Source organism: Haliotis rufescens, unplaced genomic scaffold, assembly GCF_023055435.1.
Source record: "Haliotis rufescens isolate VD_foot unplaced genomic scaffold, xgHalRufe1.0.p SCAF_8, whole genome shotgun sequence".
In the NCBI taxonomy this organism is placed as follows: Eukaryota; Metazoa; Mollusca; class Gastropoda; order Lepetellida; family Haliotidae; genus Haliotis; species Haliotis rufescens.
Window position 1 is genome coordinate 15121602 of NW_025964372.1, and position 16796 is coordinate 15138397.

Here is a 16796-nt window from a genome sequence, read left to right on the forward strand (position 1 = left end):
AAGTGGAGGTGACACTGGCCATTGACAGCTTTAAGATCTTAAACATTTTTTGTTGTTGAAAACCTAAACACATTCTGCAACTTATCCAATAGTCTGAAGCCCACGTCTGGTAACATTCTGTCCAGTCTAATGAGCTCAACTAGTAATTGTCCGACCATATAAATAATAATAACATAAAATTCTGATGAATGTGATGCACAAGTTTGGTGTATTAGACAATGTTAGATCCAAAAATGTTTGACACACATTGTGACATTGAAATGCCAGCTGTAATTTAAATGTGTGTTTGTATTATGATGTTGCTTTAGTTAAACACTGAAGTCCGCAGTATTCCAGTTGTGTCATGTAAATGAGTCTGGGCCAGACAAACTAGTGCTTGACAGCATGAGCATGATAACACAGAACCATCCAGATCACACAATGTAACAAGCCAATCGTCATCACTTGGCTTTTACAACAATCATGTGATACTGGGGAACTATATTGTCCCACTGTCCCCATATTGGCTATTCCAGTACAACTGCCAATATTAGTCAATCAGATCATGATGAGCACCATATTGTGTATAACTTATCATGCTTATTGCAGTGCAGGTTCCCGGGTCTTTATTCAGGGCAGTCGGGTAGCCAAGCGGTTAAAGCGTTCGACCCGCTGAAGACCCGGGATTGAATCCTGACATGGGTACAATGTGTGAAGCCCATTTATGGTGTCCCCCTGAGAGATATTGCTGGAATAATGCTAAAAGCAGCGTAAAAGCAACCTCACTCACTCCTGTCTTTATTCCATATGTCAAGTCAAAGCATGACATATAATGATATACCAAAGCTCCAAGTTGAGAGTGAATTGGTTGCATTTGCGGGTGAAATTTTGGGAAACCAACAAAACATTTTAAAACACTTGTCTCTTGGTGAGTGTGGAAAAGAGGTAGTGTGAATTCGCATGACCACTTGAATTTCATTTTGGCTAGTGAATTAAATTATTTACTTTGTAAACAAGTAAGTAGAAATATGAACTTGGAGCCCTGTTATACACCTGTGCTTAGATTCATTGACATTGCTGGGGAAGTTTTAAGGGAGGTAGCGAGGAAGTCCGAATATATCGTCAGATTAAGGTTAAATTATTTGTCAACAAACCAGGTGTACTTGGATAAAAATCAATGTTAAAATACTCAATATTAATTGCTATTACTGCTAGTATTGTTGTGTTTATGTTATTACATCAGTCGAAACTGTCAATAGTGAAACATATTAATCATGACGTTATTGATAGATCACATAAAATTTCATTACACCCCTATAATAATCACTGTCCATGAAAATCTTTACATTATCAAACATGAATACAGATTCAATTCCGAAGTAATAAACCTATAATTAGTGTTACTACAAAAGTACATAACTAGTTGTTTTCAGGCTGGCTTCAGAACAGTTTGAGGCAGAATGCCAGGTAGGGTGCAGAACACTGCTGTGTAATCATGGCAACTTGCAGTAAGTTGACAATCAATGAGAATGCATCAGCCAAAGTACAGATGCCATTTGCCTCCAGCAAAATCACTGGATTCATTAGGAAACATGGCCTATCTCAAACTTTTCTTGAAGGTTGAAATTTGTACAATGACTTGAAATTTGAAAAAAACAAATTTACACTGCAAATCTTACTTTTTATGAAACTGATACTCTTAACAGCTGCAATGGAGCAAGACAAATCTTGATCTTTTACAATGTGTGTTATAGATATCTGAGACTGATTGCTGAAGAATTTGGCTTTGTACTCAGTGTTAAGGAAATAACAAACACCACTACCAGGAGTTGTGTTATCAAATTGTGAAGAGGCAAGGACAATGTGCTGGTCAACATGGTCAAGAGGTAAACTTGGACAGTGAAACACAATGCTGGGTGTTGGAGGGAAGGTGGGATGAAAGTCTTGGCCTGGAGTCAGTGTGAGCGACCGGAGAATCCCAGTGCAAACAAATCTAGGGAGGAGCACAAGAGGAAATATTGCTGCAATTAGAACTAAGATGTAAGATTACTGAGATGGTGGTCACGACCTGGAATTAGTCTGGCTTAGCTGTTGGTGTGGTCGGCCTGTGCAGGGAGGGAACGAAACGTATTGATCGACATCAAGCTTCTGAACAGTGAACAGTTATTGTTACCAATCCTGAGGGTGGTAACAGTTTCCTGAGTTTGGGTAGTTTACTATTTTGACAGAGAAACAACTTATTTGTTTCAGCATGTCGTCAAAAAATGACAGAAAAGAGGTGAACTGTTAATAGGAAATTGCAACTGACCTGAAAGATATAGGGAGGTAGCTTTTGTTGAGTGGGCAAGTGATAAATTTGTTCCCTGGCATAATAATGTTTCGCTAGTAATTTCTAGCATGTGTGAAAACTAGTCACCCTACATACTTTATTTGAAAACAGTTTACTCTCTCTCTACTTAGTCAAGACAGATGTAGCAGGGATTTTACAAGAGACAAATTATTTATCAACATTTGATTGGACATTCTTCCATATCATTACAAAATTTTAAAAACAATTATCCAGGACATTTTGGATGACTTCCTGGAAAATGAAATACGGTATGAATATTTAGCTGTGTGATGTAAAACATTTTGAGTCTTCTAGCCTGTGCTTGGATTTTGACATAATGTTTTGTACATAATATTTTTATCCTAGTATGTGGACAAGTACAAGGCGATTAAATAGTTACTGGCTTCGGACTGGTGACTGTGTTATGTGGGACTTTCCTGATGACAAAATTTTGAAGTCAAGACTGCATCACGTAGGTGGTTACAGCAATAAAGTGCACTTCTCTCCACACGGCTCCAGTGTCATCTGACTGGTGCTTCACAGAACTTGTGTTTGTGCATGTACTGGACAGGCCTAAAGCCAGTTTGTCTGTTATTCAGTCAGTTGCTGTAAAATTCCATGACTTCATGGTCATGTAATGTATATTGCATAAAGAGCCCTCAGCACATAGATACTATGACTAAAGCATAGACATATATGTATGTCTCTGCCTTTTTAATGTTTTTTTAATTATATTTGTAATATATATATAAGCTTGCTGGGTGGTTCCATGGTCTAGGGTGCTGCAATTTTCTGTGCAGAGTTGCCTCCCTTTGTATCGTGTTGTGACCTATGTATCATGATACATATCGTATCATGGTCTTGCTGTATCGTTTCACCCCTAGTTACTCATGATAATAATGTTGATCTAAAGGATAAAAAGTAAAGTAGGAGTCTGTCACACCAAAGAATATTTCAGGACGGTTTGTGATAATCCTTCCACCAAAGTCCAGTATTGAACTTAAATGGGTAAAGAACTTAAAACAAGCCAGGATAGTTTAAAGATTTAAAACTCCAGGATCTGCAAATCTCAAGCACAATTCAAAATTGTAATTTAAACAAATACTGGTATGAACAACAATCAGCATGATCAGTAAACAAAGGCTGTTTGGTTTGAATATGTGGCTGGATCTAAATACACAGATTTTATTGCTGTTAAATCTTTCCTTTTCAAAGTATTTGGAATCCTGTCAAGAAATAGACTTCCATCGCAATATTTACCTGCTAAGCACAAACTGCCATTGTGTTGATCCTTGATTTTTAGGTCTGGCTCTCTTTACAGCGTAAGCTCAAAAGCTCAGCGCAACTGAAAGTACAGAAAATTAGCATGCATTCTATTAGTGAGCAGTTGAGAAGTGATTTTTTACAAATATGTTGATTGAGATAATGAGTTAGCAGCATAAAAGTAAACTCAATGTAAGAGGAATTTCTGCTAGTCCTATTGACATTCTGATAGCTAGGCAGTTTGGCTTTTACTTTGAACCTGACCCCAATTTCTATCCTAGTTAATGATGTGTTGTCAATAGCTTGAGGTGCAGGTGTGGACTAGCATAACTAGCATGTTATCAGGCATTCTGTCAGGAATTCTGGCTGTTGTCTTTTTGTAATCTTGGGGTAATGTGCTTTAGGAATAGAGTATTTATGTCCTGCTGATCTAAAATTCATCTCATAAGTATTTGTTTTCAGTGCAGTTGGTATGATCATAATGATTGGGTTGATTGTGGTGCAGAACATTTGCAGTCATTTTATGCTCAGTGATAGCCCTTCAACTAGAGTTTGAAGCCTCTCTGAAAATACAGCCGGAACCTGTTATAAACTCAAAATATTGTTGGTAGGAGGAAAGCCCTACTTGAAGGCTACCTGTTTGGTTGTATCATAGGGACAGGTCCCCTGTACTACATGATGGTCATATAAAGAATGTAGAACAACTGTGGATCACAGGTGTCTGGTTGGTTAATGTTTGTTTGTTGTTTTACGCCACACTCTGCAATATTCCAGCTATATGGCGGTGGTCGGTAAATAATTGAATCTGGACCAGACAATCCAGTGATTGATATCATAAGCATCGATCAACACAAGAGTCTGCTGACAATGGATAGTTCTTGCATGGTAGTGGACAACTTGGAAGTCGTGGACAGTAGGGTCCTTAGCTCATCACTGCACAGATTGATGCACACAATATAAGCCATCAGAAACCTTGCCTTGATGTGAGATGAAGTTTCTTTGTTGACTAGTATGGCAGACTGGTGGGATAAGGCCTCTGTAATATTGTTGACAGGCTGGAGATGTTTTGAGTCATTGAGTATTTACTCACAAGTTACCTTTCACATTGGATATTGATTGTTTTCTTTGGGTATTTAGTATATTTTTACTCCTTTGGGTCCAGTCTGTTGGGTATTTCTATGCAGAGTGTTGAAGGGTGAAACAATACAGCAAGGTCTCCATACGATACGTATTGCGATACGGTTATTCAAGTCAAGTCGTGTGGAATCTTCTTCACGATGAATATTTCAGAGCAGGATCCAAAGGAAAAGCTAGCTGTAGACATGTTTGAAGTAGGTATTTGTTGTAGTTACCTTGAAACACTAATTACAATACATATTGTGATATTTGACTGACAGAAATGTGGGGTCTGCAGTCAGAGTAGTAAGTAAGTTATTTTTGTAAAAGTATATTGTCTTTTATCATGTTTATCGATATAGAAAAAAACGTATTATGTATTGTGTTGTCTTATGAAAACTCATGATGCACCGTTGTATCGTTTTACCCCTAGAGTCTTGTAAATACTGTTGCATTTTAGAAATTTTCATGCATATTTGTATGCAAACAACTCAACATTAATTGGGTAAATGTGATTTATTGTGTGTATTTTACACAAATACGCAGCTTATCTGGAGCTCTGCTAACATGGCACACTGATGGGATGTAGGTCTCTGTAATACTGCTGCTCACTGCCAACCAGTAGGTTGTATTGTAGCATGTCAGAGGAGGGTTGAGAGCTTGATAGTACGGTCATTGTATAATGTATCTGTGCACGCACTTACTATCTCTACTCTGATCACTGACATTCTGTAAATCAGGTGACACAGTGGATAGTAAATTATTCACTGGAAATTGGATAAATTGACAGCAATTATTCATTATATTTTGTATTTCATTATCAATGATTTTACCATCATCCCATTATTGATTATACCTGCTTTCAACTTGGACTGCGTGGTATTACCTGTACACTGAAGTACGCTTTTTAACAATACACATTGCAATATATTTTCTGTTCCAGGAAATTGGGTAAATAATGCATAATAAGTTTCCATGTTATTTGTATCAATTAAACAAACATCTACACTGAAAGTCATTCACAAATAATGTTATACAGTACCTGTATTGCAGTATTTTGCAATATCGATTTTTGTTTTCCCCAATACACAGCCCTACTTGCAACATGTTGACATCTCACAGACAAATGCATCTATATACTAGTCTGCAGTTGAAAGATGATTCAGAGGTGAACATTTGATACAATGTTTATCTAAAGGAAACAGTAGGATAAGGACGTCCTTTGGCCCACAGGATCTGGATTATTAACATGATTACAGTATCAGGGTTAGAAATTGTTAGGGCTGGCTAAAATGATTAAAAATCGGAATTATCATTGATGGGAAGAACTATTAACGATTATCAATATGAACATTGATGAAATTGTTGTCATCGATAATAACTTACATAAACTATTGTGATAAAATTGTTATTATTAATAATGTCAATTGTCGAAGACAGAAAGCAACTTTTTTTGTTATATCTCAAATATCTACAAAACACAATCTATGTATAAATGTGTCACTACTCACCAGTGGTGAGAAATATGTTGATTTCTTTTGAGACTTTCTCACATAATTGCTTGAAGTTACTTTTCCGATATTTATTGATAATTGATCGTTAGTGAGTTAGCGATTATCTCTCTATAATTTATATCAAAGTGAAAAAGGCTGATGTTATATGTTTTCATGAGGTGTTTTTCCTGTATTTGAACAAATATTTGTCCCAAGAAACTGATTTACATAGGAGATGTATGTACTGGTACATAAAACATTACAAACATGTTATAATAAATTCATCTTGGGTCACAGAGTTCCTCATACTTAGATTTTCATTTGAAGTTCTAAATATCTGCCATATTTGTATATTTGACCATGTCAGAAGTCCAAAACTTGCAAGTGTATCACCATGATTACTGTAAGAAAGAAAAGAGGCTAGTTGTCAGGCATTTAAATATGTTTGATCATTTTCAAAGCAATATTTTATAGTTTTTCTTAACTTTAAAGTTTAACATTTCCCAAAAGGACATTTATTGTACCTCTTCCAGGGATGTCACATCTATAGGTAATGCTTTCATATTCATGTTTGTTATCACAAAGAGTTCTTGTCATAATCATGTTAACAGTTAAAGATTTAGGGGTTCCTAGATGCAAATACCATAGCAGTAAACCTCAAGGTCCCTGTTTAGTTTCCTTCACTGGAAAGGTAGCTGATATGGTCTGATTAATCTGATCAGACTCTCAAGTAACTGGGTAATGGTGATTGATAATCGTTAGAAGTTCAATGACCTGTTACAGTGCATTCCAAGGACATACAGTTTCATCATTGCACTGATAGGCCGGCACACTTGTACCAAGAATACATGGTATAGATTGAACATTATCTTGATGAAGGAAATGACCTTACCACCATGACCACACAATCTAGCTAACTGTTTGCAGTGTCATTCAGTGTTAAGTAATCATAGTAATGGGAAGTCAGCATTATGTATCATAGCAACTACTTTATGGAAAAAGAAATGTCCTTGATACATCATCAGGAAATATTGGTATGTTGGAAGCTTGTCTGAAGTAGGAATCTAACTTTGGGCAGAATGGATCCTATTAGTATTAGTACTCAGTCTCTTGTCTGTGGGGATGTTGGAATAGCCAGCTTATAAGACCAGGCACCAGTTGTGTATGCAGAGAGAGGTTTCATGTTTGGGCCTAAATTGCAATTTAGCTTGAATATGCTGAAAAGGCCTGACATTTGCCAAATTGAGTATCTGAAGGCGTGCATGAAATATTTTGTCGTGTACACAGTGTTTGAAATTAAGAATGAAATTCAAGGGATTCCTGTCATTACCCAAATGTTGAATGTTGAACATTTAGGGATTACTAGATTCAAATACTTAAGCAGCAAACCTCAACGACCCGAGCACTCTTGTAAGTTAGAACACAGTGTACAGATATATAACATAAACAAATGTGTAGAACATAGTGTTCCTTTCAGCATCAGTAAACAGTACTTGAGGATTAACAGTTAGAGTTACCTCCCTTCCTCCATGAACTCTTACTGATATTTATTATTTTGTATTGATGCCAACAAACTATGCAACTGGCAGGAGCTGGGAAAGGAGAATACTATTTATAACATGCAGTGTTTGAAGAAATAAGAGTCATTTAAAGGGATAAAATAGTGTTAGACATTAACATGTTAGTCTGAGGCTAGTCAAATTTAGGAAGGACTGGTGAAATCTCCTAAACCTTAAAAGACAATGTACATTTGGCCCATAGCATACTGTGCTAAAACTGTTTCTTGGCAAAATGGGTGCATGTGGTCACACATGCAGGGTGATTGGCATAAATTACAATCTTGCAATGAACATTTGACATGTTTAGTTAAATCCTTGTTATTATATTAATGCTCATATATTTTCATTTTCAGGATCATAAATGACAGTAAATGGCTGAAATCGCATTAAAGAGGAGTCTACCGATTGGTTTCCATGGAGACAACATCAACGAGTGATCCCATCCCTTCTGAAGAAGGGAATCCCGAGGGCCCGGGAAGCCCTGAACTGGAGTTGTTAGCAAAACTCGAAGAAGCAAACAGGTTTGTTTGAGCAGAAGGAATCTCCACACTTCCACAAGTATAACACTCCACAAGTTAGCTACAGTAAATCAATTTGTGTAACAATCAGCTGAAAGAATTCTTTGAATGTGTGAGGGATTGTGTCAAGGCATTTTTAAGTAGCTTATGGTAAAGTACATTCAAGTTTATCATGTCGAGTTTTGCTTTGTAATTAAGGAAAGATAGCAAATTTTCCTAGGTGCCAAGAATCCTGGTTTTGAAACTACAGATGATTGTCTATACATGATGTACACAATCCTGTTTTGGAGGAGGTGTCATATTTAGATCTTTACATTGCAATGCACAAGGTCTGTGGAGAGGCTGAAAGGCAGATCTGTAGGCCTGTATCTTATCCTATTGGAGAAGTATGAAGAACATGTGGTGGATATAACTTAATCATATAATGTGCCATATTTGCCGTATTTACATGACTAAGCGCTCTGCTCAATAAGCACCCCTGACCAACCTAGAGAAATCTGTAACTAATCTTTATAAGTGCCCCCGACTGAGACCAAGAATTTACGTGACAGTCCATATTTTCTTGTTTATTTTACAGATTTTGTTACAGGAAACTGAAGCTTAGAAGGGGTATATGACTGCCTTCTAACTATTTTAGAAAAATCTATAGCTGAATTTGTATAAGACAGTCAAACGACCAAAACCAACCTATACATCAGCCTAAATTTTTCTGCCTTGAAAATATTCTGCCATGTGGAATACAAGTTCAAGATTTTCAAAGGCTTTCTTAACTATTAGTGAAAACATGAAGATGTGTTTGTATATGCCAGGTATTTGAGAGTTTAATATCAAGTATTTGAATTTGTGAATGCTACTTTTGTGAAACGCATAGTCACAGGTGATAAGCTGAGACACCAAGGATCATAATAAGCAGGATATGTATTTAATTTACGAAAACCACTAGTCCAAAATGAGCTGCGAACTAGTTGGATGCGACCAATGGTGTCTACCTCTGAAGTATCACGTATCATTTCTTAATACATGGTATACTTTGAATAGTTATATAAGTGTGTCTTCTATGCTATACTAGAAAATAAATAAACAGTCCTCTATAACATGTTAGTATTGAAAATAACTGGGTTCGATAAATTAATAGGATAGTTTAAATGATATTATTTTTGTTACAAGTGATGCAAAATCAATTTTGAAATCGAAAATATGTCCTTATGTTTTTGATACTGTCCCTAAGCATCACCAACACATGGCTGTTTGTTTTTCCATAAAACTCTCCCATACCTTTGATGTCAAAGTAAATTCAATGTCTCCTGGAATTTTCATTCTGCAATCATTTACCATGTTTACACATGTCGAAGAGGACTTAAAATATGCTTAACAACACTTCTAAGTATGCAGGAGTTTGGGACAGATAAATACATGCTTTTCCTTTTCTTATTTGCCAGGCCACTGTGTTATGAAACGGTTTTACTGCTTTTTGCTTACATGACATATCAGAAGACTTATTGACCATTGTAGTTTCTATGAGCATAATGTTTTGATGAATTTGACCAAAGATAGGTGTCTACTATTTTTTTAAGTTATTGCCCCGTTTTGTCTGTCTATATTGCCTATGCTCATGCTTAATTGCATTTAATATTTTATTGCTAATTAATATTTATATCTAGTATTCCACGGATAAACAAACAGCAATCATTACTAACAGGAAGATTATTTGATTATTCATGACCCCATTGAGTTTTTTGGGAGATCAGTTCTTTTGCCCATATCTGACCATGTTGACCAGTTAATAGCTATCTTTTTACATCATTTTTTAAATATAACAGACAACATTGTGCATTTATGTGCCAGTACATATGCTAGAGTAGATGTAAGAGTGAGTGAGTATGGTTTTACTCCTCTTTTAGCAATATTCCAGCAATATCACGGCGGGGGACACCAGAAATGGGCTTCACACATTGTACCCATGTCGGGAATCGAACCTGGGTCTTCGGCGTGACGAGCGAACGCTTTAACGATTATGCTACCCGACCGCCCCTAGTAGATGTAAAAGGTGACAGAAATTAATACACTTGTGTGAAATTCAGAATTCCAACTCAACAGGCTCAACAACTAGTCAGAGGCACAGTTCTAGAAAATGTTCGGTGTTGTAAACAAACTTTACAAATTATGGGTTAGACTATGTGTATATAGCTTAAAAAGTTAATGCTTCAAGGAATTATCCTAAAACGCTGGTTCTAGCTGCCCAAAAGTTCATCATTCTGTCCAAATACTATGAAATAGTAATATGTAATTTCCTATTCAGGATGGTAATTGTATTTCATACCAGATTTTGTAGAGTGAACATTTTTTGCATTTATCTATAATTACCTTGAATTTATGTTTTTCTCATATGAATGGTGCCACTGATTATTTTTGTGACATGTTTCTCTTTTTATTCTAGTGTATACTGGTAGATATTATTTCTTTTGGGGAATATTTATCACAATATCTGCATTGTGTTGGTTCACTGCTTTCATTTACTTGTCCCAAAGACAATGTCAACAGATATGATATCACATCATATTTTCCACATGTTCCAACCTCTTGACCATGTTGACATGTGGATATGTTACTTTCTTAATATTTGGTTTCAGTTCATATACTGTTTGTGAGAGTAACCCAATAAGGGATTGTGTCATCCACCCATAGGTATATTTGCCTGTGTTAGACATGGTCACAGGTGAACAGAGAGATGGGGAGATTGAGAATCTGTTTGATTTGGACACACAGAAGCTGTAACTGGCCTAAGTGTAAAATATCACTGTTTGCAGTGGTGAACAGCCAGAGAATAAACACTTACTTTCTGTGCTTTGTAAATATGTTGTCTAGGATTATAATTATCGACATGGAAGTTGGTGTTTAAAGTGTGTGAAATTGAAAATACTCAGAGCTCCAGATAAGCTGCGTATCTGCATAAAATACGCATCAGAAATGCAAAAATATGCAGTAAAATAAAATCCAAGCGTATCAAATACGCAATGAACATTACAGATAAGCTACAAAAATAAAACTTGTGCGTATCATCAAAATATTGTGAAGTAACCCTGAGTATTCGATTAGCAAATCAGCAACTTATTTTGAAATTATAAACTGGCATTCCGTCAACCTTACCAAACTCCACGATGACAGTTACATCACGATCATTTGCCATCACACTTTCTTGTGGAAGTATCGTGGTATTTTTGAGTCCTATAAAGCTCTCGAACCCACACGACACTAGTTTGCAGGGACTAGATGAATAGCGTTTTTAAATATTTAACTTAAATACCCACATGTGTAAACATGGTAAAAACTAGTGGGTAACAGAAATTTGAATACCCAGATAGAATTACTGAAACCCAATGATTTTATTAAAATAAATGCATGGGTAAAATACCCACAACACCAAAAGCTTATCTGGTGCTCTAAATACATCTTTGAATTTGGTGGATGTGGTGTCAAAATCAGGTAGACATTATAAGTTGTAGCAGTACCATGTGGAGTACATGTGGTTTTATGAGTTCTGTATTCCATGAACTGGAGAGACGCATAAAAGCTGTATGTACCCTGAGTGATACTGCTACAACAAATCTATCTTACCGACATGTTTTAATCAGCCTTTGTAAGAGAATTAAAACAAATTAAAATTTGCTGAGGTTAACTTGTGCCCTGTCACATGACTTTCATTGACTCGGAAAAAGCATAAGAGATTTATTCTCCAGTTCAGAAATCCATGTGTAGCCTGTCTTCTTCGTGGCGGGGTATAAGGGATTTATTCTCCCGCTCAGAAATTTATTTCCCTCCCAGGGGGGGGGGATTCATAGTATTTCATCAAGATCATTCTGACATGGAGTGATGATAATGTATCTAAATAATTAACAGTATCTATTTTATTTTCCTATAAGGAGTGTGGACTTGTAATCCTTAACTTGACAGCTCAGATTAGGTTTTCCTTCTACAATGATCAATGATGAAATAATCAATTTGTCTGTAACAACATGACTATGTGTCAATATGACATTCGCTGGTTTAGCCTATTAGGCTTAGGGACAGTTATTTGTGTAAATTCATTTCTTGGTGAAAAAGTTCAGTGACACATTTCAGTCGTCCTCTTCCAATTTACAGCCTGAGACTTTAGCCACTAGTCTGAAACCTGGGTCAAGCTGCTACATGTAGTCTATTTTATAACCCTAAAATCAACTGACAATAATGAAAGATACAAGTTCAGGCTGGTAGACTTAAGAGTTTTTGGCAAAGACTGCCTTTACAATTTGGCTTTTATTTTAGTTAAATATTTATTTTAGGTATATTTCAGAAAAAATGTGTAATTTTCTTAAACAGCTTAAATTTATTTCTTTAATGATTTGTCATGTTTGAATTTTCAACTTCAACCTTTTTGAGTTCAAACCAATAAACTCATTAAGGTTACACTCTATCTGGGGGCCTCAGTGTATCTGCTGATGGTGGTATTTGCTCAGTAATGAGTTTGTGGTATTTGTTTTCACAGACACACTACAACATAGTGTGACACTCTCTTCTGAAAGCATGAGTCAGTTTACTGCATTTGACCACCGGCAGCTGTGTAATGCATAATCTATTAACAAACTGTGTCACTCTGGATGCAATTACAATACTTTAACCACCTCTCAAGTAAAATTATTCAAAAGTCATGAAAACTTTATAAACTGTGGCCTCACTTCTTAAGATAATAAATTGGCTAGAACTGATGTTGCAGGAAACTGGAAGCTGATGAGAAGTCTTGCAACGCCCTGGTAGCTCGCTCCCCCACCCCTGGGCACTCAAGGAAAGGCTCTGGCTCTAGTGTGATCTCTACCACTTCCTCAAACAGCCACTACAGCGCTCAAGTCTCCTACGAGGAGGAGGCAGGTGAGTGTTACGCAGGAGTCTCTCACTAACTGCATGTTCTGTGTGAGGTATTACTGTTCATCAATCAGTCTGTGTCTTTAACCAATCCTAGACTAGTATTGTTTCTTCTGGCTGTTCGAAATTAGCATAAACCTGCTAGTGTGAGACTTGTGACATTTCCTTCTTGACCATCACGTTTCCTACATATTACAATGTTAGAAATTAAGCATGCAAGTCAAAGGGTCCTTATCTTAACCCTAATGTTCAGGATGTAGGGGATCCCCAGATCATTATGTGTAGATAGTGGTTAAGACCTCAAGGACCCAAGGACCCCCAACATTGCATTAGATAAATGACAAGCAGATCATTTTTGCAGACTCGTAAAAATAATAAATAATTTCTGGGTAATTGAAGTTACATTTTAATACAGGAAGCTGATTTTGTGAAAGAATAAAATCTGTTGAAATTGATGCTGGGCGACATGTTGGATTTGAAGATAAAATAGATAAGATAATGCTATTGCCTGATAGTGAATTCTTTTTACAGAAGGTTTAGGCACAGACTGTAATTAATCTGAGAATTGTCATTATGTGATCTGACGTTTGGTTATCTACCTTTATGTATTCATCTTTACAATATTCATGGCATTGAAGCATGCAGAACTCATGTGTCATGTGTCATGTTGGAGCCAGTTGTCAAATCTATTTACATATCATACAGCACGTAATACTTTTGGTTGTTTGCAAGAATGAGGTATGTTATGATTTCGTTTTTTTGGCTTTCATGTTCAATAGTTCATGAACAATATTGGTCATAAACATATTTAACAATGGTCTCTTATTGCTGTAGCACCTAGTGATAGGATATTTCAAAGCATGATATTTTTGTCACTGATCATGTAGGATAAAGGATATACCCCTTGCTTGTTATGAAGGATTGCCCCAAGATACCAAGCGTCATTGGCTCTATCAACATATGTATATACTTTTCACCATTTTTTTAAGTATATGCTTTCTTGTTGACAAATAACAACCTTATGAATGGGTTCTAAGTTTTTCAGCAGTTATTTTCACTCAGCTGGTAATTATTCAACATGTTCAAGAAGGTTTGGATGATTGCTTCCCAACTATATTGCATTTATTGACCAAATGTTTCAAATTAAGTCAGACATCATCATCAATACTTCACAAGTTTGTGTACACAACAATCCTCCATCACCTGTAAATACAGTAAAATGAAGCTGTGTGTAAAGCATGGCAGTCAAATGATCACATGACAATCAAGCAGTGTATAGAATAGATGGCTTCAAGTCAATTGCAAGTGAGAACCATTGCTGTTTGTGCAATGTAAACTGAGTAAGTTCTCGCTAGAACCAGGCCTTATCTTGTTTCGCTTATTAAAAATTGTAGCTTTACTAGTGGCTGTTCGTATTCACAGGGGATAGAGACGTGTAGAGTGGAAACCCGTGAAGTGCTGACGATGATCAGACATATGATGGACAAGTGTATCACATCATTGATGTACCCGTGAAGATCACGGTTAGAATAGGTCTTCAGCAACCCATTACTTGCCGTAACGGGTGACTATGCTTGTCGTAAGAGGCGACTAACGAGATCGGGTGGTCAGGCTCTCTGACTTAGCTGATACATGTCATCGTATCCCAACTGTGTAGATCGATGCTCATGATCACTGATGATGCCAGTCACTGGATTGTCTGATCCAACTCGATTATTTACAGAGCTGGAATATTGCTGAGTGCGTCCTTAAACAACAAACAAACAAACAACATCACTGATGCCATCTTCATCTAACCCTTTTATATGGATGTTAGAAAAGTGGCTGATGTTAAATATGTCAGCTGCTGAGAATGGATGGTACTTAGATGGAGACTGCAGTCAAAACTTTTATTCCTGACATGAGTCTTTGGATCAAGGAAAGCAACACAGTATTTAAGCATGTGTTGAAGGGCTGCCGTCGAGTGACCATTTCAGAAACAGTATGGATGTAGCTTTATGTAACAAAAACACTGTACAAAGTTTAATCAAGGAGCTGATTTGTTTTGGAAGATATGTATAAACAAGCATTGCACTGCTGACGTGGGCAGACTTGTAATTTCAATGTGACATATTTAGGCCATGTGTTACTTCAGGTCTTCCAGTCTTTTAGTGTGACTCGATGACTTTCTTAATATAATGATAAAGCAAAATAAACAAAGGAAAGACTTTCTTGCTCACTGGCAAGACACATAAATCCTTTATCACTGGGCAGATTTCTCAGATCTACAACGACTTCAGCTAACTCAGTATATATATTCATTACCTCCAAAAAAACCACATTTAGTTTCAGTATAGGTTTCATACAAACTAAATCATTTGGCTATGTATCTGGAACATTTGATGGATAGAAAACACCGATTTTTGCCCATCAATGTGTACGTATGCTGTACCTGCAACCTTAAATCATGACAAGTTTTGGTGAAAAGGTTCTTTAGATGGAAAAGGTTTTGAATTGGGTCATGCATTTTAGCATCTGAAATTATCACAAATGCCCCCTGCATGTATTTAAGAATGAGGTGATTGGCTCCCAGCATAAAATAACTGGGAGGCCTGACAATACAAGGTGGCAACAGAGTTGCCTCCCTTGTACTTGTTGAGATACAAGCATGGATGCTAAATGTATTAGTGTCCATGATACAAGTCACTACACAAGTTCAGTCAGAGGCATGCAAACAAATATTGAGCAATTATCGGATTGGTTGTATATGTTAATATTAAAGAATTATTTTCATGATAGAAATTAATAAGGCATTTTAGCTCGAAAAATACCATAATTTCACAAAACCTGATAAAGATATAATGCCCTGAAGATCTTCACTTGTAAAATATTTAAGGAAGTTCTAATAATAATGGCGTGTATGACTAAGTTTCGTGAGCGTAGTTTGTGTCTTTTTTTACTTCCCTGATAGCAATAATTACTGGTTGATATATTACTTATAATATCATAATATGCCATTTAATGCCCCTAATGGTGTATGGTCAACAGTAATAGTCTCTTACCTCTCACTTCCCCAGGGACCTTGTTACAGTGTCAACATAGTCGTTCATATGTCAACATAGTCGCTTATATGTCACCATAGTCGTTCATATGTCCTCCAACAAGCAGGAAACAGGAACTAGAAAGTGATGGGCAGTATTGTGGCTAAATGTGGGTCATGCAGTGGGGTGATGTTTTTTGTGGAAGCACATTGCTTGATCCACATAGCATGAATGAAAATATTGGCTATCATACCGTAACAGTAGGAGGTAACTGCTATTTCTGTGCTGGTTGTACACTTGTAACTCTGTTCGGACTGGGTGCAAGAAAATATGACGAGGAAATCAGGTTCTTTTAAGATGAGTAAGCATGGTAAGTCTACTACATTCCTGTCCAAGTGCATGCTATTGGAGCGAGTCAGTTATGGTCAATACAGAGTAAGTCATATTTTCGTGTCAAAGTGCTCTTCAGTTGTGTCTTGAGCCTCTGAAAGAGTTTAGGGAAATGATAGGCCTATCTAATTTCATGCATGATCTTGTATTAGATATAGCTATGTATTTATGGAATAGAGTATCAGATTTTGCATGGATTTTCACACCAATAACTTCTCTCATGTTTAAAATAA

At 36.5% G+C, this 16796-nt stretch overlaps 1 protein-coding gene and 1 long non-coding RNA gene across 6 annotated transcripts in view; one reads left to right on the plus strand and one right to left on the minus strand.

Annotated features, from left to right (window-relative positions):
- Positions 1 to 16316, minus strand: part of LOC124149072 — a 28008-nt gene extending 11692 nt beyond the window's left edge. Inside the window, exons 1-2 of the long non-coding RNA XR_006863061.2 lie at positions 16195 to 16316; positions 3569 to 3653 (exon numbers count right to left, since the gene is read on the minus strand). This is a non-coding gene — a long non-coding RNA (uncharacterized LOC124149072). The remainder of the gene's footprint in view (positions 1 to 3568; positions 3654 to 16194) is intronic.
- Positions 1 to 16796, plus strand: part of LOC124149070 (ecotropic viral integration site 5 ortholog-like) — a 78948-nt gene that overhangs the window by 12017 nt on the left and 50135 nt on the right. For 3 of the 5 annotated variants that reach the window (XM_046520435.2, XM_046520437.2, XM_048389381.1), the window contains exons 2-3: positions 8093 to 8260; positions 13008 to 13159. In XM_046520435.2, the coding sequence (XP_046376391.2) occupies positions 8154 to 8260; positions 13008 to 13159 (259 nt within the window). In that variant the 5' untranslated portion in view covers positions 8093 to 8153. Of the gene's footprint in view, positions 1 to 8092; positions 8261 to 13007; positions 13160 to 16365; positions 16544 to 16796 lie in introns of those variants that run through there. The other 2 variants (XM_046520438.2, XM_046520439.2) reach the window with 2 other exon arrangements.